At 41.3% G+C, this 21,379-nt stretch overlaps 2 protein-coding genes across 4 annotated transcripts in view; one reads left to right on the plus strand and one right to left on the minus strand.

Moving 5' to 3' along the window:
* EXD1 (exonuclease 3'-5' domain containing 1) overlaps positions 1-13,946 on the minus strand; it is a 36,929-nt gene extending 22,983 nt beyond the window's left edge. The window contains exon 1 of one of the 3 annotated variants that reach the window (XM_053382996.1): positions 13,136-13,946. The gene's annotated coding sequence lies outside the window, so the exon portion shown is untranslated. Of the gene's footprint in view, positions 1-360; positions 782-801; positions 841-13,135 lie in introns of those variants that run through there. The other 2 variants (XM_053383013.1, XM_053382978.1) reach the window with 2 other exon arrangements.
* Positions 52-21,091, plus strand: CHP1 (calcineurin like EF-hand protein 1). The gene is made up of 7 exons (XM_053383024.1): positions 52-234; positions 6,564-6,636; positions 13,943-14,023; positions 15,080-15,207; positions 16,504-16,565; positions 20,009-20,131; positions 20,735-21,091. Exons 1-7 carry the CDS (start codon positions 168-170, stop codon positions 20,786-20,788), a joined length of 588 nt encoding a protein of 195 aa, XP_053238999.1. The 5' UTR covers positions 52-167; the 3' UTR covers positions 20,789-21,091.
* Positions 21,092-21,379: the final 288 nt, after the last annotated feature.

Here is a 21,379-nt window from a genome sequence, read left to right on the forward strand (position 1 = left end):
CGGCGCTCTGGCCCTCTGTGTCCCTCGCAATCTCGGTCGCTGGCGCAGCGTCTGCGCGGCTGATTGGCTGGCCGACTCGCCGCACGGAGGACCGCCGGCCTTAGGCCAAGAGCAGTCCCTCTGGTGCTTCGTCGAGGCGGTTGTCCGGCCGTGAGGCAGCAGCCGCGATGGGCTCCCGGGCTTCCACGCTGCTTCGGGACGAGGAGATTGAGGAGATCAAGAAGGAGACAGGCTGTGAGTACCGAGAGAAGCAGCTGGAGACCGGGGGCGCTGGGCTGGCCTTGCTTTCTGCGGCCGAAAACCATGCACGGTCTCGTAACGCGAGGCGGGCGGGCGAGCGAGCCACCTGCGGTTTGTCACCTTCCAGGGCCGAAGGTGTCCGGGCTGAGGGAAGAGGCGTCGTTACTTGTCAACCGCCATTCCCCGCCGATATACCTGGGAGCCTTTTCGGCGGCATTGGGTGACCCTTGACTGAGGCGCCTGTGGCTTGGCCTGAGTCGGGGTCGCCCGCAGCCCGGGAAGCTGTGTGGGAAAGGAAAGGAACTTCGGCAGGTGCCGCTTATCCTGTCACAGGACTCGGGAGTGAGAAGTGGCACCTGCCGACATTCCTCCTCCTGCGCACCCCTTAAAAGTACAGGAGCCCCACATTCTGTTGCCTCTGGTCACCTTCTTTTGCCGCGTGACGAGAAAGGTCATGTTCCCAAAGGCGTGTCTTCTTCCTCTTCAAGTTGCCCGGCTGCCAAATTCTTCACTGTTCTGGTACAAGTTATGCTGCGTGAGGCGCAACCTATAGTTACCGACCTGATAAACTTGGCACATAGGCGTCGATACTATTCCGACCGAAGTATCTTGATACCTTGTGTGTGTTGTAGCCTGTAAGAGAAGAGAGGCGTTGTTTTTTTTGACGTCTGACTACTGTGAGTTGCCCTCCTCTTGATGAATCGGCAACATCTGAACTTTCGAAATGGTTGCAACATCAGCTTGCTATGTGGTGTTTTAAAGTCAAATGCTCAACCTGACAATGGGTTGGATGAGCATTTTTGTCGTACTTTATCCTGCCTTAGTGATTTTAAAAATCATTATTCTGCTTAATTTGCCCCATATAATTATGGTGAGTGTAAAGCCCTTGTAGGAGCTCTTTCCATGTGAGTTCTGGCTGAGTTTGGTAGCAGAGTAGAGAAGGGAAAATAACTCTACACAGGCCCTCTTAATTACAAGTGCTACGCTTGTTCCTGAGGTAAGCATTCAGGACAAGTGCTAGCTTAAATTAAGCCTCTTTGTGTTGTGAATGCTCCAACCTGTATCAAGTGTTGCTTGCTGCATTCTAGATTTTCTTTCAAAGTGTTGAAGGTGCCCCTCCTGCATTTCTATGAATCTAAGTGCCATGCACATTGGTGGCAAATTATTTATGTATAGATTGATAATGCATTTCCTCTTGACATGCACTGGAGCATTCAAAGGACTGGTTAACATTTTTTATTTCACTTATAAATTCCTTTCCATGAGACACCCTGAAGCAATTGTGTAAGCAGTTCTGATAGTCTTTAGCACAACTTTATTTAGGGCACTTTTGATGTAAAACATATTACAGCCTTTATCTTATTACAAAGATGAACACCCACATGATATCGTTGGAATTCTCATTTTACAGCTTGTTTTCTGAGGCTCAGATAGCAACTTGCCTAAGGCCTCTTGATGGCTCCATGGCTTAGTAATGTACATCTCCCATAGCCCAACAGAACGTTATATAGTGGGCAAAAATACAACAGAAAACAAATGTGCTATTAGGTTATAGCTACAGACTAGTTACAGATGACTATTATTTTTCCTACCCCAGTTCTGTATTAGCAAATCCCGTCTACTGTTTTGACTAGTAGCAAATGACAATATATCCATCTACAGATATTTGATTCCTAGTATGTAGCATGTAGTTAGTTCGCTTGAAAAAATAGGAAACGTGAAAATACAAAAGTTCAGTCAGGACATTCCATTTTCTAAATTGCCAACATGCAGTTCCTGGTAGTGCCAGGTGATCTGTGGATTACTGCCTTATTGCACGATTAATCTCACCTTTTTCAATTGTTTAATTGCAATGAAAGAAGCTAATAATATATTCTTTCCAATAATTACTTTGTGTATGTAAGCAACTACTGTATTTACCATAGGGATATAGCATGGCTATACAGATAGGCTTACTGAGAGTAACACAGTAAGGAGGAATTCTAGAGGAAACTAAGCAAAAGCTACAGTCATTAATTATTGCTCCTTATGATACATGCTATATTACATAGTTTAATGCTCTAGTAGCTACTGATTTTTTTCATTACTGGTTCAATGGTACAAACTTGGCGCTAAGAAAAACAAATTCAATTAGATTTTGTCATAGTGCTATCGGTTTAATATAGGGGTCGGCAACCTTTTTCAGCCATGAGCCAGTCCACCGTCCCTCAGACCATGTGGTGGGCCAGTCTATTTTTTTTGGGGGGGGGGAGAACAAATTCCTATGCCCCACAAATAACCCAGAGATGCATTTTAAGTAAAAGCACACATTCTACTCACATAAAAACACGCTGATTCCTGGACTGTCCGCATCCGGCCCACGGACCTTAGGTTGCCTACCCCTGGGTTAATACTACTATTCTGAGTAGTGCTTTATTCTCGGGAAGCTAAATTTTATGTTATGTAATTATTTGACCCTTAATAAATAGAATTATTAGCGGGAGCATAAGGTGTATAGAAGCAGCCCAATGGTTTATATTCAGTAGTGGTTTGGGGCTAGCAAAAAACATCCCTGCTTTTTACATTTTCTTGTTGGATGTCTGTATGTGGTTTTGGTAAAATAAACTAGCACAACTTTCTCAGATCAGCATATTTTTGAGAAAGATATTAGCAGCAGCAACAATATTGTATGGACATCACATATACATTTACTTATATATTAGTATGAAATGCGAAGGCTTTTAAAAATGAGCCAAAATAGTAAATTTGCTGGCAAGAAGCAGAAATAGTACCTGAAGAATACTATTTATTCAGTAAATGTCTGGAACATTTAAGAAAAGGTCAGAAGACTGGAATTGAGACATCAACTGAATAATCTGAATCAAAATTGGAAATTATGTAGTACCTTTTTAGCCAACTATAGAGGAATGAGCCATCATAGAAAATGATCTTGGCAGCCTGTCAGAGCAGCAATTTCTAGAAAAGTGTGCATTCCAGATACTATTGCTGTGAAACAGTTTCTAAGGATAGTTTATGTCTATCATATGCTTATGTTCCTAGTTTTAATGAAAGGGCAGTTATGTGAGGTGCTGATTGGGAGTCATTCATCCTTAACACCTGCAGTTCCTAATGCCAGCTACAATGTCTTGCTATGGGACATTTCTCATGTACTTGCTAAGGTACACAATGACTGCAGAGACTACATCAAAGTGTATGATGTTAATTGTGTGCTTTTCAAAGTCAGGCTTTGGCATTGGCTGAATTTGATATTTATTTTTTGAGATTAGGCCCTTGCTGTAGTTGAGATCACACTTCATGAAGACTGCAGACGAGTTATGGTCTTGGCAAGGCTACACATAAATACATTATAAATCAGAAACTTTAACGTGCATGTAAGTGTTGCTATTTTATGCTTTATTCAGTGATTCTGTTTTTCATTGTAAGCAAGATTCATTACAAAAAAAACAACATTGTTAACAAATTCATTGTGCACAAGCAGTTGTTTGGACTACAGTCTACATTAGCAGATACAGCATCAAATGGAAAAGTCCATGGAAGCTTATGCTACAAGTCCTTAAGGTATCACAACAGTCTTCATTGCAAGAGACTAGCACAGCTATTGCTCTGGCAAGAGAAGTTAGAGATGGCAATCTCATTGCATATAATTTATGCAAAAAAAAATTGTTTTTGTTTTGGTGAAGTATATGTTTCAGTTAATAATCCCACTACTGTCTCAAGGCTTATTTAAGAAACAGATCAGGTAGCTGTTTATCATAATCGTCAAATTCATGGGGTCAATCCAGTTGGTATCTTTGTGCCCATGGATAGGTATTTGATCAGTTGAATGCCTCTGCTAATGGACGAAAGCTGGTTGCTTGCTGCAGCCCCCAGTGTCCCCAAAAATTGGCTCCAGGGTTTGGGGACCCTTTTGAAAAGGGTAGACGATTGGGGGACTGTCTGGGAAAGCCCACATTGGGAAGGCAGCCCTGTTTAGGGAAGCTTTTAATGTTTGATGTATTACAGTATTTTAATATTTTTTTGGGAAGCCGCCCAGAGTGGCTGGGGAAGCCCAGCCAGATGGGCGGGGTATAAATAATAAATTATTATTATTATTAAAAAGTAAAGGTAAAGGGACCCCTGACCATTAGGTCCAGTCGTGACCGACTCTGGGGTTGTTGCGCTCATCTCGCTTTACTGGCCGAGGGAGCCGGCGTACAGCTTCCGGGTCATGTGGCCAACATGACTAAGCCGCTTCTGGCAAACCAGAGCAGCGCATGGAAACGCCGTTTACCTTCCTGCCGCAGCGGTACCTATTTATCTACTTGCACTTTGACGTGCTTTCAAACTGCTAGGTTGGCAGGAGCAGGGACCGAGCAATGGGAGCTCACTCCGTCGTGGGGATTCGAACCACCGACCTTCTGATTGGCAAATCCTAGGCTCTGTGGTTTAACCCACAGCACCACCCGCGTCCCCATTATTATTATTCTTATTCCTTCCGCTTCCATTAACAGAGGTGTTCACTGAATCAAAAGCCTGAGTGCAAGGCCACCAGTTAGATCCCACTCATAATTAATTACACCATCAGTTTTTGTAATAAGAGTTTTTGCAAGCTCATCTCAATGTCGGAAACCCCCAACTTGCTGTCAAACACTTAATTAAATGTGGCTTACATACTGTGTGTCATAAAGCCCCATGTCCGTTAACTTATAAAGAAGAGTCTTATTGCAAATAACTCAAAGTAAAAATATGTGGCTTTGCATATAATTACAAAAAAAATGTATGACAAAACTATGAATACCATGTGTAATATTAAAATGGTTCTTTCAGCTATTTGGCAAATAGGCCACTGCACTTGGACTTTGAAATGTAAATTACATGGTGGTGATTGTTAGTCAGACAAGAACAATATCCAGATTATGTGTATCAATAATTTTTTAAAACTTTCTGCCTGGAATGTTTGCATTTCATAACACTTTTTCAGATGTTTCCTTAGTTAATATCAAGAGAAAAAGACAAACCTAGTCTTGTAACCTTAGCTGCTTAAAGTTTCAGACACACTCTTGTTTTAAAGTTATAGTTTGCTGGGGAATAATGCAAATGGACCCTGAAAATTTACTCATCAAAATTAAAAATAACTATTTCAGGGAGAGCTTTGTAGCCAGGGAGATCTATCTTAGCAACTTAAAAGGCTATTGGTAGGGAGGAGAGGATGTGCCATATTTTCATTGAAACCTGGCATCTACAGTATTTTTTGCTAGGTAAAGCTAGTCACTGAAACCAGTATGATAGATCAGAAAATTTAGAATACTGTATTCGTACTCTTTTATCAGAGCCCTGGGGAACAGCTTTTTAAAGAGAGATCAAGTTGATTCGTGTTCTGTGGAATTAACAAGGTTGTTCCTTTTCATTCCTCAATTTAGCATGCTCTAAAACCATTTGGAATTGCTTTAATGGAGTTTTTTGCAGTGTTGGCAGCTGAGTGGTTTAAACTTTAAACTACTTTCAGCTGGAAAGGAAACTAGATTTTATCCAGAGGCTGAGGTAGCCTAGGGCTCCAGAACTGTCTGAATTTAAAGAGAGACTAGGAACAGGCTTCCCTCTTAGCCAAGTCAGTGGACTAGTTAGTACTTCAGCCTTGTAGTTGGCCTTTGGTTGCCATAGGTGACAAGGAATTGGTTGCAAACAAGTGTATGGAATCCACCCTGGTGAGCTGGTGAAGGAAGGACAGATTGTCCACTTGGTTTCTGTGCAGGTCACAGAAAAAGTGAAGCACTTTCATCTACAACCAACAAAAAAATGTGGTAGTCTGATCGGAGAGGAAAATATATCTGTTCCTCACCTGCAGGTCTACTGTATTTGTTAGCTATAGGCCACTAGACATCAGTGGGCATGCAACCTTGGAAATGTTTTGTGGACTTTCTTGCAAGGCTGTAATAAATTTACCTATGTCATACCTTTTCTTAAGACATGTCTGTTTAGTGAAATGTTTTACCAAATGCTATTTGTCTAGAAAGAGGTACTGGAACTCACCATGAATGGCTCCCTCGTTGTCTTAGAATGGCAATGGTGCCCATCTGAGAGGTGGCAGAACTAAATTGCAGCGAGTTCCAGCTGAAAAAAAGCCCTGGTTTTACTAATAAAGGAGTGAAATGTTTTACCAATAGAGGGGTAATAGGACTTAAAATCTGAATGGAGGTCATTTTAAAATGTAAACATCCAGCAAAATCAATGTCCTGACCCCTGAAATGTAATGAAATTACTCTTACTCTGTATTGAGTAGTGTGGATTAATTAATTTTAAAATGTTGCTGTTCAATTGTAAGTTTTAATTTATTTTTGCTTCAGTTTCCCACAGTCAGATTACTCGTCTGTACAGTCGGTTTACCAGCCTAGACAAAGGAGAGAATGGCACTCTTAGGTAGGTACTCTTTATCAAACTTCATTGTACTGACTCACTGCTTTTGCTTAATGCCTTACTGTATTAACTTGCTCACTGCCTCTGCCCAGTTTCCCTTGATTTACCCCCTCTAGCTGCAGCCCTCTTCCTCCCATTCCATGCATTTCCTGAGAGTCCTCTGATCCCCAGAAGGCTATTTGGGACACACATTGGGATGCAGCGGGGGAAGGAGGAACCAGAGAATTCCTGTTGTTTGAGTGTACAGTGGTGCCCCGCAAGACGAATGCCTCACAAGACGAAAAACCCGCTAGACGAAAGGGTTTTCCGTTTTGGAGGCGCTTTGCAAAACGAATTTCCCTATGGGCTTCCTTCGCAAGATGAAAGCCCATAGGGAAATCTCCGGGACAGCAGGGAAGCGCAGCGCGTCTTCCCCACTGTCCTCGGACCTCCTCCGAAGGCTGGCGGTGGGGCGGAGAGACCTCTTCCCTCCGCCAGCCTTCGGAAGGCTGCTCCGAAGGCTGGCGGTGGGGCGGAGAGACCTCCTCCCGCCGCCAGCCTTCGGAAGGCTGCTCCGAAGGCTGGCGGTGGGGCGGAGAGACCTCCTCCCGCCGCCAGCCTTCGGAAGGCTGCTCCGAAGGCTGGCGGTGGGGCGGAGAGACCTCCTCCTGCCGCCAGGCTTCGGAAGGCTCCTCCGAAGGCTGGCGGTGGGGCGGAGAGACCTTCTCCCCGCGCCAGCCTTTGGATGGCTGTCCTGAAGACTTGCGGTGGGAGGAGGGTTTTCCTTCCCACCGCCAACATTCAGAATGCTGTTCTGAATGTTGGCGGTGGGGAGGAAAAACCCTCCTCCCACCGCAAGCCCCGGGAACAGAGGAGAAGCGCTGCGTGCCTTCCCCTCTGTTCCCGTACCTGTCCTGAAGGCTTGCGGTGGGGAGAAAAGCCCTTCTCCGCACCGCCAGCCTGGCAAGCGGTCTCCATAGGAACGCATGAATTGATTTTCAATGCATTCCTATGGGGAACCGTGCTTCGCAAGACGAAAAACTCGCAAGAAGAAAAAACTTGCGGAACGAATTAATTTCGTCTTGCGAGGCACCACTGTATTGGGTGCAACCCATAATCCCTGTTCAGGTTTTTATGCTTCATGCAGTTACAATCATGTGAGGGACAATGGGACTGCACTTACGGCAATTACTCTCACTGTTGCATTACCTGCCAGTTCAGCCCCCTGCCCTGTATATGTTGGGAGGAAGGTCTACTACGTACATAGATTTTCCCCTTTGCAATCCCAAACCCTGGGTTCTAAATTGTGTGAGGAGCCTTTGTACAAGGGTCCCATTTTCAACCTCCCCTTCCTCCAAAATGCATGTCTGAAGCTGTGTTCTAAGGAACAAAAGAGAGGGGCCAGTAACACATAGTCGAATTTAGAACACCAAGCCTTGTCATAATTGTCATAATCATATACATCATTGGGTAATATTAGTGGAGATGAGAAATGAGCTGCATATGTAACAATGCACATCACAGTAGAAGTATAGCATTTCCTTAAAAAACTTTTCCCTGCATTTCAGCAAAGCTTTCAAGGCAGCACCATTTAAAAGGTGCTGAGGAGCAGAATTGAGAACAGCAAAGCAGTTATTGTTGTTAAAATTTGTATACCGTCCTATACCTGTAGACCTCAGGGTGTTTCACAACATAAAATTACAAAATAAAAAACAAAATATATGATGAAAATAAGAGCAGAAAATAAACCTCCACTTCCATATGGGAGAACATTTATTACTTTTCCCACCCTCCATAAATCATTTTCCAAATTTGTAAGAAACACATATCTGGCCTACACAGCATATAAAAACAAGAAGGAATCATGTGACACCATCAAGGCTTAACAGTTTTATTGCAGTGTAAGTGTTTGTAGACAAGAGCCCACTTCATTGTGCCTTAATGATAATCTTTAAGGTGCTACAGTACTTAAACTGTTTCAGCTCTGAATACAGGGTAGATCATTTTTGTTACCTCCTGCCAAGTTGTCTTCCCTATATTTTGAGCCAAAACAGTTTAAGCAAGATAAAAGATAATTCATGTTAAGTACGGACGTGCAAAATTTCTAGTGAGTTGGTTAATTTGGGAGTGGCTGTAGGAATAAAAGTTCAAATTGCAGTGTGGCTTTGAATCCCTGACTGATTTCAGGGCACACTGCTATTTCTCAAACTTATGGACTCTTCAGAATGGCTAAAATGCCATTCTTATAGCCTATACCATATTGTTGTAGATATTAATGTGAAAACAGTGTTCTTTATAAACTGAAACCCACTAGTTCTTACATTTATATCCTGCCTTTCTGCTGTCATGGAACCAAAGGCAGTGTATATGTGGTTCTTGGGCAATTACACATCTAGGCACTGACCAGACCCATTTCTCACGCCAGCATGCTGACAAATCCTCCCTTAAATCCAACAAAATATATGGCTCCTATAGTTGGAGTTAATTAATCTCTTGCCCTAAACAAGAGAGGATTATGAAGTGAAGAGGATTTGGAAGTAGATACAATCTTAGGAGCAACTTAGTTTGCTGTTGAAGATGGAAGTACAGAAAAGTCTAGAAACAATAACTTTTAGTATTAAAAAAACCCTCTTTGTAAATAGATTGCAATGCTGATAACAGCATTAACCGTATACTTTTATGTCAACTGAGCAAGGCAGGACAACTCATTACTTCATAAACTTGACTTTTTGTCACTTTCTCTTATGATGAAATGTTTGAATAAGTATTGATGGTACTGTAAAGCAAGATGGAAAAGTCAAACTGAAATAAAAATGAAGCGGTAGTACAAACACGAGCTAGTTCTGTGGTGCATTCTCTCTGTTCAGACATTACAGAAAGTGGAAGTGTTGCTGAAGGCATGCCCCACTCTATAAATAAGCTGCAATATATGTAAAGTATATGGTTTGGCAGAGCGACTTATTGAGTAGGAGATGTTTGGATTTCTGTGATTCAGAATAAGCACAATGAAAGCATGCAAGTAGGTTTCAAAAATACATTAATTCATGGGTGGATCCTGTTGGATAGTGCTCCTATGGCATGTGAACAGAAGAAAATATTTCCTGTAAGTTCCAGTCTAAGCCAGGTGAAGTGGGTTTTGCTAAAAAAAAAAAGGGGACAGCTTGCTTTTCAGTATTCATTTACTTTTATGATGTGTGTAGTGTTTTTCAGTTAGTGTTCTTACTTGGATAATGTCCCCTTCATAAGCGCAATGGCTGGTAGCAATGACAGTAATAGATTTTAAATTCAGTAGTTACAGTTGGTTAATGTTTAACCTTAAGCTAAGCCATAAAATATAGAAATTAGAAGCTGATGCATTCAGATTTCAGAAGCTGAAACTTTAAAAACAGGGAGGGTATGTTTTTAGAACACTGGAGAGTCTGACACATACATGTAACAGGAGATTTGCTGCTTTTCATATATCTGTCACACTGTTTGGACCCAAGGGGAGGTGGAGTACTTGGGGTGGGGGGCAAGTTAACTTTTCCCCCACTGCAATTTCTCCAGTTTAAATGTTCCATTGGAAATTGCTGTTTTTCCCCTTCTGGGCAAATAGCAATTTAAAGTTGAGTGCTGTTTAAATCAGGAAAATGGCACAAGGTAAAATTATTATTTAATAACAACACTTCCCCGAGCACCCCAGTCCCTATCCAAATTATTTTGCACCCCCAGTTGTCTTTAAAATATGAGAGAAGTGAAAAATCTTATTCAGATTTACTGGGTCACATCTGGTTTGGCTCAAAGTCTTGCTTGGCTCTAATTATCAACTGCAAACAGAATCACCTTACTTAATTCTTTAAAAACTAAACAAAAAACCCAGCCTCAAAGGTTGTTGCAGGCTTAAATTTTCTGAAGTACAGAGGTTCCCAATTAGCTAAATACTGTACTGCAGACACATGTTTTTTAAAAGCTAAGCCATGGACTCCCTACTTTTGAATATTTTCATATCTCTATGGTAGTTTTTGTTATGTGAATAGTGCAACGGACCCCCTGGGTGGGATACATGGCCCCCCGGGGTCTGCAAACCACTAATTGGGAGCCACTGGCATAGTGAATTTGGATATTCTGTAACTTATGTATAGGCGAAAACAATTTGTGGGATATGCTAATTCATAGTGGCTGGGGCAGAAGCAGAGATGATACTCTCTCTGCCCCATTGCTTTTTACTATCCTCTGAGGCTGTCTGTAAACAAGACTTTACAGATTTTAGAAAGGCCTCGAGGGCCGTTAGCATTGAATTTGCCCACTGGGTCACTCCTGAATGAATAGTGGTGTGAACAGTGGACTTGCTATTCCATTCTTCCCAAGGGACAATGCATCTGCTTTGGAAGAGTTATTTTCCATAGCTAATAGATCCCTGTTGCAAATTGGAACTGGCAGCTATGGCTGCATAAAGAAAGAACAATTGCTATGTGAACTGAGAAATAGAATTTATTTTATTGAAATATAAGGTGAAAGAGCCACTTGACAGTGCCTAGATGTACATGGAAGATGATGCTTAAGAGGTTAGTATTCCATGAAATCAAGGCTGTAGCTGGAGTCATATTGATTCAAGCCTACTGTAGGATCAACACAACAGATTCTGCATATACGTATTCTATTGTCGAGGGGTTTCTCCTTTGAGTTTTATGGGCAAAAAATACTTGAGACTTCTGTCACATTCCAGAGGCCATTCATGGTGTTAACATTCTTAAAATGAGGAGATTCTAGTGATCTCTTTCTACACTGCAAGCCTTGGTACAAAGTGGTAAATATAGGAAATGTATTGCTTTTAATTCAACCCACTATTTCAGCAACCCTTGATTATAGTTTTTGAACCATGGAGTACAAAAGTGGACAGATCATAGTGAATCAAAGGGTAATTATGAAGGGCATCACATCAGGTGGGTTGACTCAAGCAAAAGAAAAAAATATATAATACTTCCAAACAATATATAGTGTCCAGGTACTATGAATATGATTGCCTAAAGAACACTATCATGACTAAATAATGAATCTAAGTAGTTTAAACTCCTATTAGATGCTGAATATATCCAGCAAGTACAAATGGATATATTTATTTTATTGTTGCATACTGTAGATACTGAAAAATCATAAGTAGGATAGAGTATCCAGTGCATATTGACTGGTAAGCAAGTCCCATAGTAGTGCATAGGATATGGTCTTAGTTGCTAGATAGATGTGGGTGATGTAAACTTGGGAGGAGACGGGTGATCTTAAATAAACCATACACCTACTTTTATATCATCATGACAGCTAAGATTAACTAAGAGCAGTGCTTTGACCATGTCATCTGTGTGCCAAATCCAAACAAAGATACATAAAGTCATTCTTGCTGACTGCTTCCCATGTCCTTGAGAGGAGATGAACCTTCACCTAGATATCAGAGTAAGCCTGAGCACTTTCAGAACAGCTGTAAAAAGTTCCTCTTCTGGCTGACATTCAGCAGCCAAGGTTAAGCTGGTGTCAGATAAATTACCCAAACAAAATAAGTTAACTATTGCTTGCCCTGGTTACCTGCCTCAGGAATTAAACTGATACACATTTTGATATACATAACACAGCACTGAGTGGCAGCCTTTTTTCAGGATGGTTATATATAGCTGTACAGGGACGTGGGTGATGCTGTGGTCTAAACCAGTGTTTCCCAATCTTGGGTCTCCAGCTGTTTTTGGACTACAACTCCCACCATCCCTAGCAAGCAAGACCAGTGGTCAGGGATGACTGATCTAAACTACTGAGCTTCTTGGGCTTGCCAGTTGGAAGGTTGGTGGTTCGAATCCACACAGCGGTGGTGAGTAGGGCTGGGTGATAGCTGGTTTTCAACATTATGGTAATATCACCAGCTAAATATCATGATATCTTGATATATCATATGTATCTGTGGTGGCGGAGAGCCTTGCTGGGCCTCCCCACAGGGGCAGAAGGTATCACCATACCTCCTTGCAGCAGTGGAGGGTGTGCCACGCTTCCCCTCAGCAGCAGAGGGTCCCATCGTACCTCCCCATGACATCTGCTTCCCCAGTCAAAGGTCTAAGTGGAATCTCTGCATGCGTAAGCCCCACTGATTTCAACTAAAGTAGCTTCTACTTTCCTTGGAGTAAGCCCCATTGAATCCAGTAGGGCTTGCTTGTGAGTAGACACACATTTGCTTTCACTACTTACTGAAAAACACCCTCCCCAGCATTCTCATACAGTACCCAATCTCCCATTTCAGCATAAGACAGCCAGCTAAATCTTCTCCCTTCCGTTCTCCCCAAAAGCCCTCATCCCACCAATCTCTTCCTTTTTATCAAAGGGAGGTAGGGAGGGCAAGCAAGCAAAAATATAGTCTCCTTTAAATTATAAAAAAAACCACCCTTCCTTTTTAATATGGAGGAAAGCTATTTAGGGAGAACCAACAACATAAACGCCACCAGAAAAGAAAGAAAAAAACTGTTGCCCCCTTTTTTTCCCTGGTTAGGGAAGGAAGAAAAGTGCTTACCAGTTATTTGTTCACTTTGCCTCTTTGATTGTCTAGCCGTGGGATGTCCCTCCAGGCTTTGCATAATTAGTTGACCTCTAAGTGGAAAGATACAGGTGAAGCTGTTTGGGCAGGGCTTTTGGTCCTTTCTTATCTGGAGGAGGGAGCGCAAACAAAGCTGAAGACACTTGCAAATTATCTGCAAAGTATTGTTCAGTTGCTCTGTTCCAGCTTCTGCCAACCTAGCACTTCAAAAGCACACTAGTGCAAGTAGATAAATAGGTACCACTGTGGTGCGAAGGTAAACGATGTTTCCGTGTGCATTTGCTTCCGTCACGGTGTTCCGTTGCACCAGAAATGGTTTAGTCATGTTGGCCACATGACCCTGAAAGCTGTCGGTGGACAAACACTGGATTCCTCAGCCTGAAGTGAGATGAGCGCCACACCCCATAGTTGCATTTTACTGGACTTAACCGTCCAGGAGTCCTTTACTGTACCTTCTTTTTAAAAAATCTATATAGCTGTACAATAATACTACACAATTGGGATTTTTCTATTGGTGATAGGTGTTATGAACTGAAAATACAAAAGTACGCAGTGCAAAACTCATTTTCTTGATCTGAGGTTTACTATTTTCATGATCAATGAGCTTAACGTACTGGATCTTTACTTTTTTTAAAAAAAACTTTAAAAAACCCCTCATAGCTGTTGTGTGATATCTGAACCATAAATTTCAATCAGCCCTATTATAAAAAATGAATGTTTAACATGGGTGTTCAGAGATCTTATTCTATTAAAGGACTGATGTAGATTTCATTGAAATTGTAGCCGTGAAGATTTCCAACGCATTCCAGAACTTGCCATCAACCCACTGGGGGACCGGATTATCAATGCCTTTTTTCCAGAAGGGTAAGTTGCACAGTGTTTTTTCTTAATAAGTTGCTTGGTGTGAAGTGCTCGTAGGATTAATTTAGGATGTGGATTCTTATATTCTATTCTTGACACCGTAAAACAATCTGCTGGACTTCAGATACAATATTGGGGACTGGAGTGTCAGTTACTAACTATTCAAAGTAAAGCTTTATTAATATTAGGTATTTGTTAGACACTTTAGTTCCATTTATATTCTGCCACATTTATCAAATGGCACCAAAAATATCTACTTCAGTTCCCAAATCCACTTCACTAGCTGAGAAGTAAAACCTTGACTACTTTTCAGTTGATGCTCTAAGCAGGAGTCTGAAATTTTTGGCTGTTGTAATTGCCAGGATCCTTCCCCCTGCTGATTGGGTAGAGGCAAGCACCTCTGCTCAGTAACAAAGAAGTTCCACCAACCTTTCCCTCCTACATCAACAAGAGGTAGGGAGAGCACATTTCAAAGGAGCGCAGAGCTGCAAGGCTACAACATCAGCCAATTTTTCAGAAGGAAAAACATAGTTAAGTTTGGAGCAGCAAATTGCACTGAGACTTTGAATAGCAGCATATCTCCAAATGCCTGTGTGAACAGGTGAGTGAGTACCTGGTGTAAGAAGCCCAATACTGTAGGGCCCATCCATGCCTCCAGGGGGAGAGAACTTCTCAGTTGAGGAGCCACGACATAGAGAATTCTATCCCACGTCAATGTACAACTGCCAACAACAGCCAGCAAAAATAGTAAGACACACCTCCCCTACTAATCTAAGGATCTGGGATGGTTGGTAATTGTTGAAGGCTGACTAATTTTTATAGCTTAAGTTACAGTTTTGAGATGGTAGCTCAATAACGTTCAGTTAAACAGCAAAATAAAATAACAGCTGAGAAGAGAGACCAAAACAGTGTACATGGAACAATTATAGAAAAATAACAGCAAAATATGAAACTGCATTCTCCAAACTCTGGTAAATTTGTTTGGATATTCTTGTTTGAAGTATATTGCTTGATGGATTTGTAAAATGTAATAGATTGTGTGTATCTTCTCTGGTATAGAGAAGACCAGGTGAATTTTCGTGGATTCATGAGGACTTTGGCACACTTCCGACCCATTGAGGATAATGAGAAAAGCAAAGACCAGAATGGGCCAGAACCACTTAATAGTCGGAGCAACAAATTGTACTGTAAGACATTTTTAATTGGACATTCAGGCTAATTGTACTGCTTTGTATTCTTCTTTGTAACCCTGCAGCTTGGAATATGTCCCTCTTCTTTTAAACTTAGTTTAAATCTGGATACAACTCTTATGGAAGTAAGAGTAGAAAGTTATTTCAGCGAAAGTGGATTTTTGTCTGGCTGTGGCTGATGGGAGTTGTAGCCCAGCCATCCAACGGAATTTCCATTTTCTTTCCTCCTTCTGCACACTCCCAAAATCTACTCTGGATGGTCCCTCAATGCCCCCCCAACTGTTTTTGAGGGTGCACAGGGACAGGAGAGGAACAGGAAATTCCATTGTGTGCCTGGAAGTCTGTTGGGCACAGCCTAATGTAACAAAGCCTATAACCAAGCCCAAGTACATGGTACTAAAATAATTGTATTTGTAAAACGCTGTGCAAATTGATGGTGCTACTTTAAATGAATCATCAGAATATTTTTATCTTCCAAGACTCCACATTTTACTTTATAATATTCTTAGATTTACATAAGATACTCAACAAATCTTAAATTATTGGTAAAACTGTAGAAGCAGGATGGCTTTCCATGACTCCTGGTAAATATAGGACATTCTATATAAGCATTCTATAAATTACTGTGTGATAGGAAAAAGAAATCTGTTTAATGTGCTAGCATGTATCAGTAACTAGTCAAAGAAAAATCCAAGAATTTAAGCATAAATATTTTTAGTACAGGCACCTCCCCATTCGCACATAATCTGCATGCGTGCAACTGCTGACACACACATGCCTTTTTGGGGGGCCCAAGGGGGTGGAGCAGGCTGGAACATACTGGCAAGTGTCCCAGAGCAGAAGCCCTGCGTAAGCAAGGATTCCTCTGTATATCGTTTTTTCCCTTATCCAGAAATTCCCTACCAAAATGTGACAGTTTGTTTACTTTTTCTTTTCTTTTGTATCTTTACTCAGTATTCTGCCATTTATGGCAGTTCCTAAGCAACACGACTGATTCAACAATCTGTGGCTTTTTAATGTGTTCATCATGGGAAGGGGTTATTGTTTTTTGTTCTTTGTTCATCATAGAATTGTACAGTTGTAAGGTACTGCGAGGGTCATATAGTCCAATCCCCTGCAGTGCAGAAATCTTTTGCCCAGTGTGGGGCTCAAACCCATGACCCTGAGATGAAGGGTCTCATGCTCTATGGACTGAGCTATGTAGAAGAGGGTATTATGTTATGTGTTTTGATTTGTAAACTACCCTGTGAAGGGCAGTATATAAATAAATAACCTTGAATTTATTTCCTCTAGTTGCTTTTCGGCTATATGATCTAGATAAAGATGACAAGATTTCTCGAGAGGAACTGCTTCAGGTAGGTTTAGCTTTTGCAGCCCGTAAATTAATGCAAATTTTTTGGATGGCTTTCTTATTTAGCCTCTAAGGTAAAGTCTGGTTGAATGATAATACTAAATTATTATAATACATAGCCATTATATAACAATATAACTATAGTAGCAGCAGAGGTAAGAAAAGACTTTGCGAATCTCTCCCCTCCATTTTAAATCCCCACACTCACACAGATATTGCTCAATCTCTAATCTCCTCTCGTCTGCCTAGGCTGTGTGACCCTGTTCCATGCTGGGGACAGGATTGTGTAGCCAGTGCAGGATTAAACCCTGTTCAGTAGTGATGTCAGCTCATGGGCAAATGGGTGTGGTTTTGGAAAAGCAGCTTGGCGACTCAAATTGGCACACAGGCCAAACATTCCTCACCCAATGTATGTCATGAGGTTAAACTCTGCTTGCCACTAGCTATAACAATGAAAAATATACTCTGGTTCAAAACCAGCAGCCAGCCCCAATCCTATAAAGCTGTGCTCTCGGTGGTGGGGAAAGGTATTCTGGGAACCCCAAACACTGCTACAAATGCTGAAGCCCAGAACAGCCCAGAAATAACCTGTGAAGTATCTTGTAGCACTGGAAAAAGTACTTAAAGGTTTGCACACCATGGCATGCCATAGATACAAACTGTTAAGGCTTATCATGAAGCTCTTCTGGTTGTTCTAGAGAGAAGTAGCCCACAAGTACTGGTTTTCACATAAAGCTAAGCTAGTAGTGTGGTTTGTTTGACAAACTGAGGAACAAGGTGGGCATGATTTGAGCATTTCACACCAATGTGCTGCTCATTCAAAGAACCACCATACTTGGTTTGTGTAACAATGGCTTACTGTATTGTTTCATACTTTCTGGATGTCCCATAATCACATTATATAAATAGTTGTGTTCTGTGTTATAAGTCAAGCACTGCTAGGGGTTGTTTCTTTTTGCTTTCCGGTGTATTTCTTATCAATAAAAAATTTGGTGTGGCGTGAGCAAATTTTTACTCTAAAAGGGTGGCCCAGAGAAAAAAGCGGAGAACTTTCTGAAAATGGTTAACTTGCTGGTCTGATAATTCTTGAGATGAAAGTTGTATTTTTAAGTGGTGCACTTGATGTTATTCAATGAACCTGGACTGATCTTCTTATTTCTAGAAAGTTTCCCTAAACTGCCTCAATATATTTTATTTGAGGCAGTGCAGTAAATGGTGGTTTGTGCCACAAGTCAAGGTGTATAGTACCTAGCAGCCAAGGACAGCTAAGGTATTTTGGCACCTGAAGCAGGAAATGTCCCAAGCACCTCTCCTTGGGAGCAATAATATAATAATTAAAAATTGCTGCTGTTTTGTGATATTTAAAACCAGCTGCCTGGGACTTCCGGGTTAGCGCCATCGACTAATGGCGGATTCCCTCCGAGCTCCGGAGGGAATCGGCTCCGCGGGATTTGGGTCTTGCCGCTGCGGCGACGCGGGGACCCTCAGAAATCACAGGCGCTGAAGCCTGTGAACCTGGTGACTCGGCGGGCACCATTTGCGCCCCCCGAGCCGCGAAGGAGCCTTTTTAAAGGCTTCGGAACGGGGGACGGGGCGAGCAGTGCGGTGCTGAGAGTCGACTGCTTCTCCTGCGGAGTGAAGCCGCATGCCATGGTCGGAGAGCGCTGACTTCTTCTTGTGAACAATTGGACTTTAAAAGCAACAACCCGTGAGTAGTACAGAAATTGGATTTGCAAAGAAAATTTTTTTTTGAATTAGGCACGATCGGGGAAGGCGCAAACAGGAAGTCCATCTCCCTGTCTTGTAAATAATTCAAAGCAAGGACTAGTTAACTAAGGTCGAGAGAACTTCTTCTTCTTTATTGGGTAAAAGACATTAATTTCACGATTTGGCAGTATAAGTAATTTTACTGGAGGATAAGAGCTAATTTTGAGAGGTGAAGTGCCACCCCCCCCCCCCCGGACCTCGGAGTGATCCGCGAGAGAGCCTGTTGAGGAGATATAGAAGAGTTTGACAGCTGTCAAATTAGCTGTCAAGAAGGAAAAAGAGAAGTTTGTTTCTGCTATCTCTGCTGGATATATTTGTTACAATTTGGTTATATTTTGTTGAAAACAAGGAAGAACTGATACAAACTAACTTGATTTTTGGATTTGAACTGGAAGGAAGATTAAGTAACCAAAATCCCTCTAGAGGGGGTTTTGGGACATTACAAGAATGGCTGAAGGAGGAAAAATTCAAGCTAAATTGGACAGAGTTTTTCTTCTCTTGGGAAAGTTACAAGGCCAAATTGATGTTTTGGCTACCAATGTTGCAACTCTGGACTTAACAGTAAACAAATTCATTGAATTTGATAAGGATTTGACTCAGGAAGTTCATGCAGCTGGACAAGAAGAGAAACTTGAGAGATTTGAGAGTGTGGAGAAAGAGATATATGATGTTTCTGAGGAAAAGGAAGGAGGAGGTGTAATGTTGCAGATGACAAAGGAGAGCCAGAGGCCTGACATGATGGTTACAAAGGAAAATAAGTACTGGATGATGAAAATCTGGTCTGAATTGGAGATTGAAGAATGGAGAGATCTCCTTATGTGGAGATCTGAAGACCTATGGATTACAAATTTGATTAAGGTGGAAGTTGGAGCTTTCGGGACATTTGGACTCAAAAGGAGTAAGAAACAAGATTCTGGCTCCACTTTTAAGTATGGAGGTCTGGCTGGAAGAAACATGGACCCTATTGGGACAGAGCTTCTCCGAGATCTGGTGTTTAATACTAAGGACTACCAAAAAAAACGGCAGAGAGGAATTGAGAGAGAATTAAGAGCCTCGGACGTGAGGTCTCCAGGCTCATAGTAGACTAAGACTGATGGACATTTGTTGGGGATCGAAACCGGGAAAGGGGGGGTGGGGTTTGGGAATCCAAAGGGTGCACAATTATAATCTGTTTTTTTATTTTGTTTTGTTATTAGTATGAAAATTGGGGAATTCGTGGAAGGGAATTTGGGTCGACTTTAGAAAAAGGTTTTAAGAATGAGCACTGATGTACAAATATTGATGTTTATAAGTTAAAATTGGTTTTTCTAAAATGAATTAAATATAAAAAGGTCAAAAATTGGGGATAAGAACTTGTTGAACTAACAATTTGAATTGGAATATAAGAAGGGGAGGTGTGGGGAAGTCAGGGAAATGTTATTGAAAATACGGATTGTAAACTTTATGTGTTTTTAACTTTTTTGTTTTTTCTTTTTTGATTTTTTAATGTATTAAGGTGGAAAATCTCAATAAATATCTTTTTAAAAAAATAAAATCAGCTGCCTGATCGGGCTGGTCCTGGAACTTCACTTGGTTGACTTAAAATAATAGCTTTACTTGTCTGGTGCCTTCTTAGCACTTACAGCATATTCTTTGTTAAACACTAACATTACATTCTTTTGGGGTTTCTGTATACTGCAGGTTTTGCGGATGATGGTTGGCGTAAACATCTCGGATGAACAGTTGGGCAGCATTGCTGACAGAACAATCCAGGAGGCTGATCAAGATGGTGACAGTGCAATCTCCTTTGCAGAGTTTGTTAAGGTCAGGAAACAATGTTTATTATGGCAAACCTAATTAAGTGCTAGGATTTCCGAATCAGATGTGCAATCAAATGAATAGGAAGCTTATGTGCATAATTTCTTCAGTTATTTTGCTACTTCCCATATCTGAACATAAATTGGCAGAGGTGTGCTCTTCAGCTTCATAACAATTGCAATTTATCTTACTTGCTTAAATGATTCTTGTTAGACACGTTAGTTTTTCTAAATATTTTGTGTGTGTAACAGTTTTGCATGCTGTTCCAAGGCATGGTCTGTGGGTACATGATACAGGAGCCTTTCTTGAAATTAAGCTAGATTTAGTTTGGTCAGTGCTTTGATAGACTGCCCAGGGATCATCTTGAATTCCACAAATGCAATTAAATAAACTCCAAATGCAAGTGTTGCTAAGTACAGCTTTCATTTTCCATAAAATATATTACTAATGACCTCTAGGTCAAGATCTACAAAAAATAGTTCTGCAGCACAAGAGGACATGCAGTAGGAAAGCTGACTAGAATGGCTTCCTAAAACAAGACTGAAGTCTAATAGTTGAGATAGAATTTGATTCCTGTGACAAATGGTTAACAATTCTACTTTTTTGCAGGTTTTGGAGAAGGTGGATGTAGAGCAAAAAATGAGCATTCGATTTCTTCACTGATGGATCAAGGCCCATTCCTTGTTGTCCTGATATTTAAGGAATATAGTTTGTTTTACCCTCTCCTGAGCATTCCTGCTGGTGCGTGTGAGGTACATCTCCAAACCCCCCTCAGTTTGTTCCATCGATGTGAACATTCCTTCTGCATCAGAACAAAGGAACGTGGCTGCAGTGCAGCTTGGAATGGAACCTTGAAATGGCCTTTTCCTCACACTTCTCTTTGCTTTGCTTTCTGGTTATAAATTATTTCTTCCCATGTTACTATAATCTTCTACCATTTTATGAACTATGACAACAAAAATCTGACTTGGTAGTATTTGTATTCTCTATTTGGTTTGTCTGGTTAACAAACTGTTTTCTTCTGTCCTTGGTTTTGTTTAAATATAGATGTTTGCCACTCTTAACTTCACAAAGTAATGCAAGGCCAATGGTTTTGTTTTCGGAATTACGGCTTCGGAGCTTCGTCTTGCAAGTGTGTCAAATGTTATGAATTTGTCCACAGATGTGGGATGCTTGCCAAGAGAGTAACTTGCAGTTCTGAAAACATAGTAATTGGGTACTTGAATGAAACTATTTCATAGCAAGCTGTTTCTT

Source organism: Podarcis raffonei, chromosome 1 (assembly GCF_027172205.1).
Source record: "Podarcis raffonei isolate rPodRaf1 chromosome 1, rPodRaf1.pri, whole genome shotgun sequence".
Lineage (NCBI taxonomy): Eukaryota > Metazoa > Chordata > Lepidosauria > Squamata > Lacertidae > Podarcis > Podarcis raffonei.

Bases quoted from the DNA above. Each gene is read 5' to 3' on its own strand.
- CHP1 (XM_053383024.1), top strand. From the start codon at position 168: ATGGGCTCCCGGGCTTCCACGCTGCTTCGGGACGAGGAGATTGAGGAG. The intron at 15,208-16,503 runs GTAAGACATTTT...TATTTCCTCTAG, and splicing joins TCGGAGCAACAAATTGTACT to TTGCTTTTCGGCTATATGAT. The intron at 20,132-20,734 runs GTCAGGAAACAA...ACTTTTTTGCAG, and splicing joins CCTTTGCAGAGTTTGTTAAG to GTTTTGGAGAAGGTGGATGT.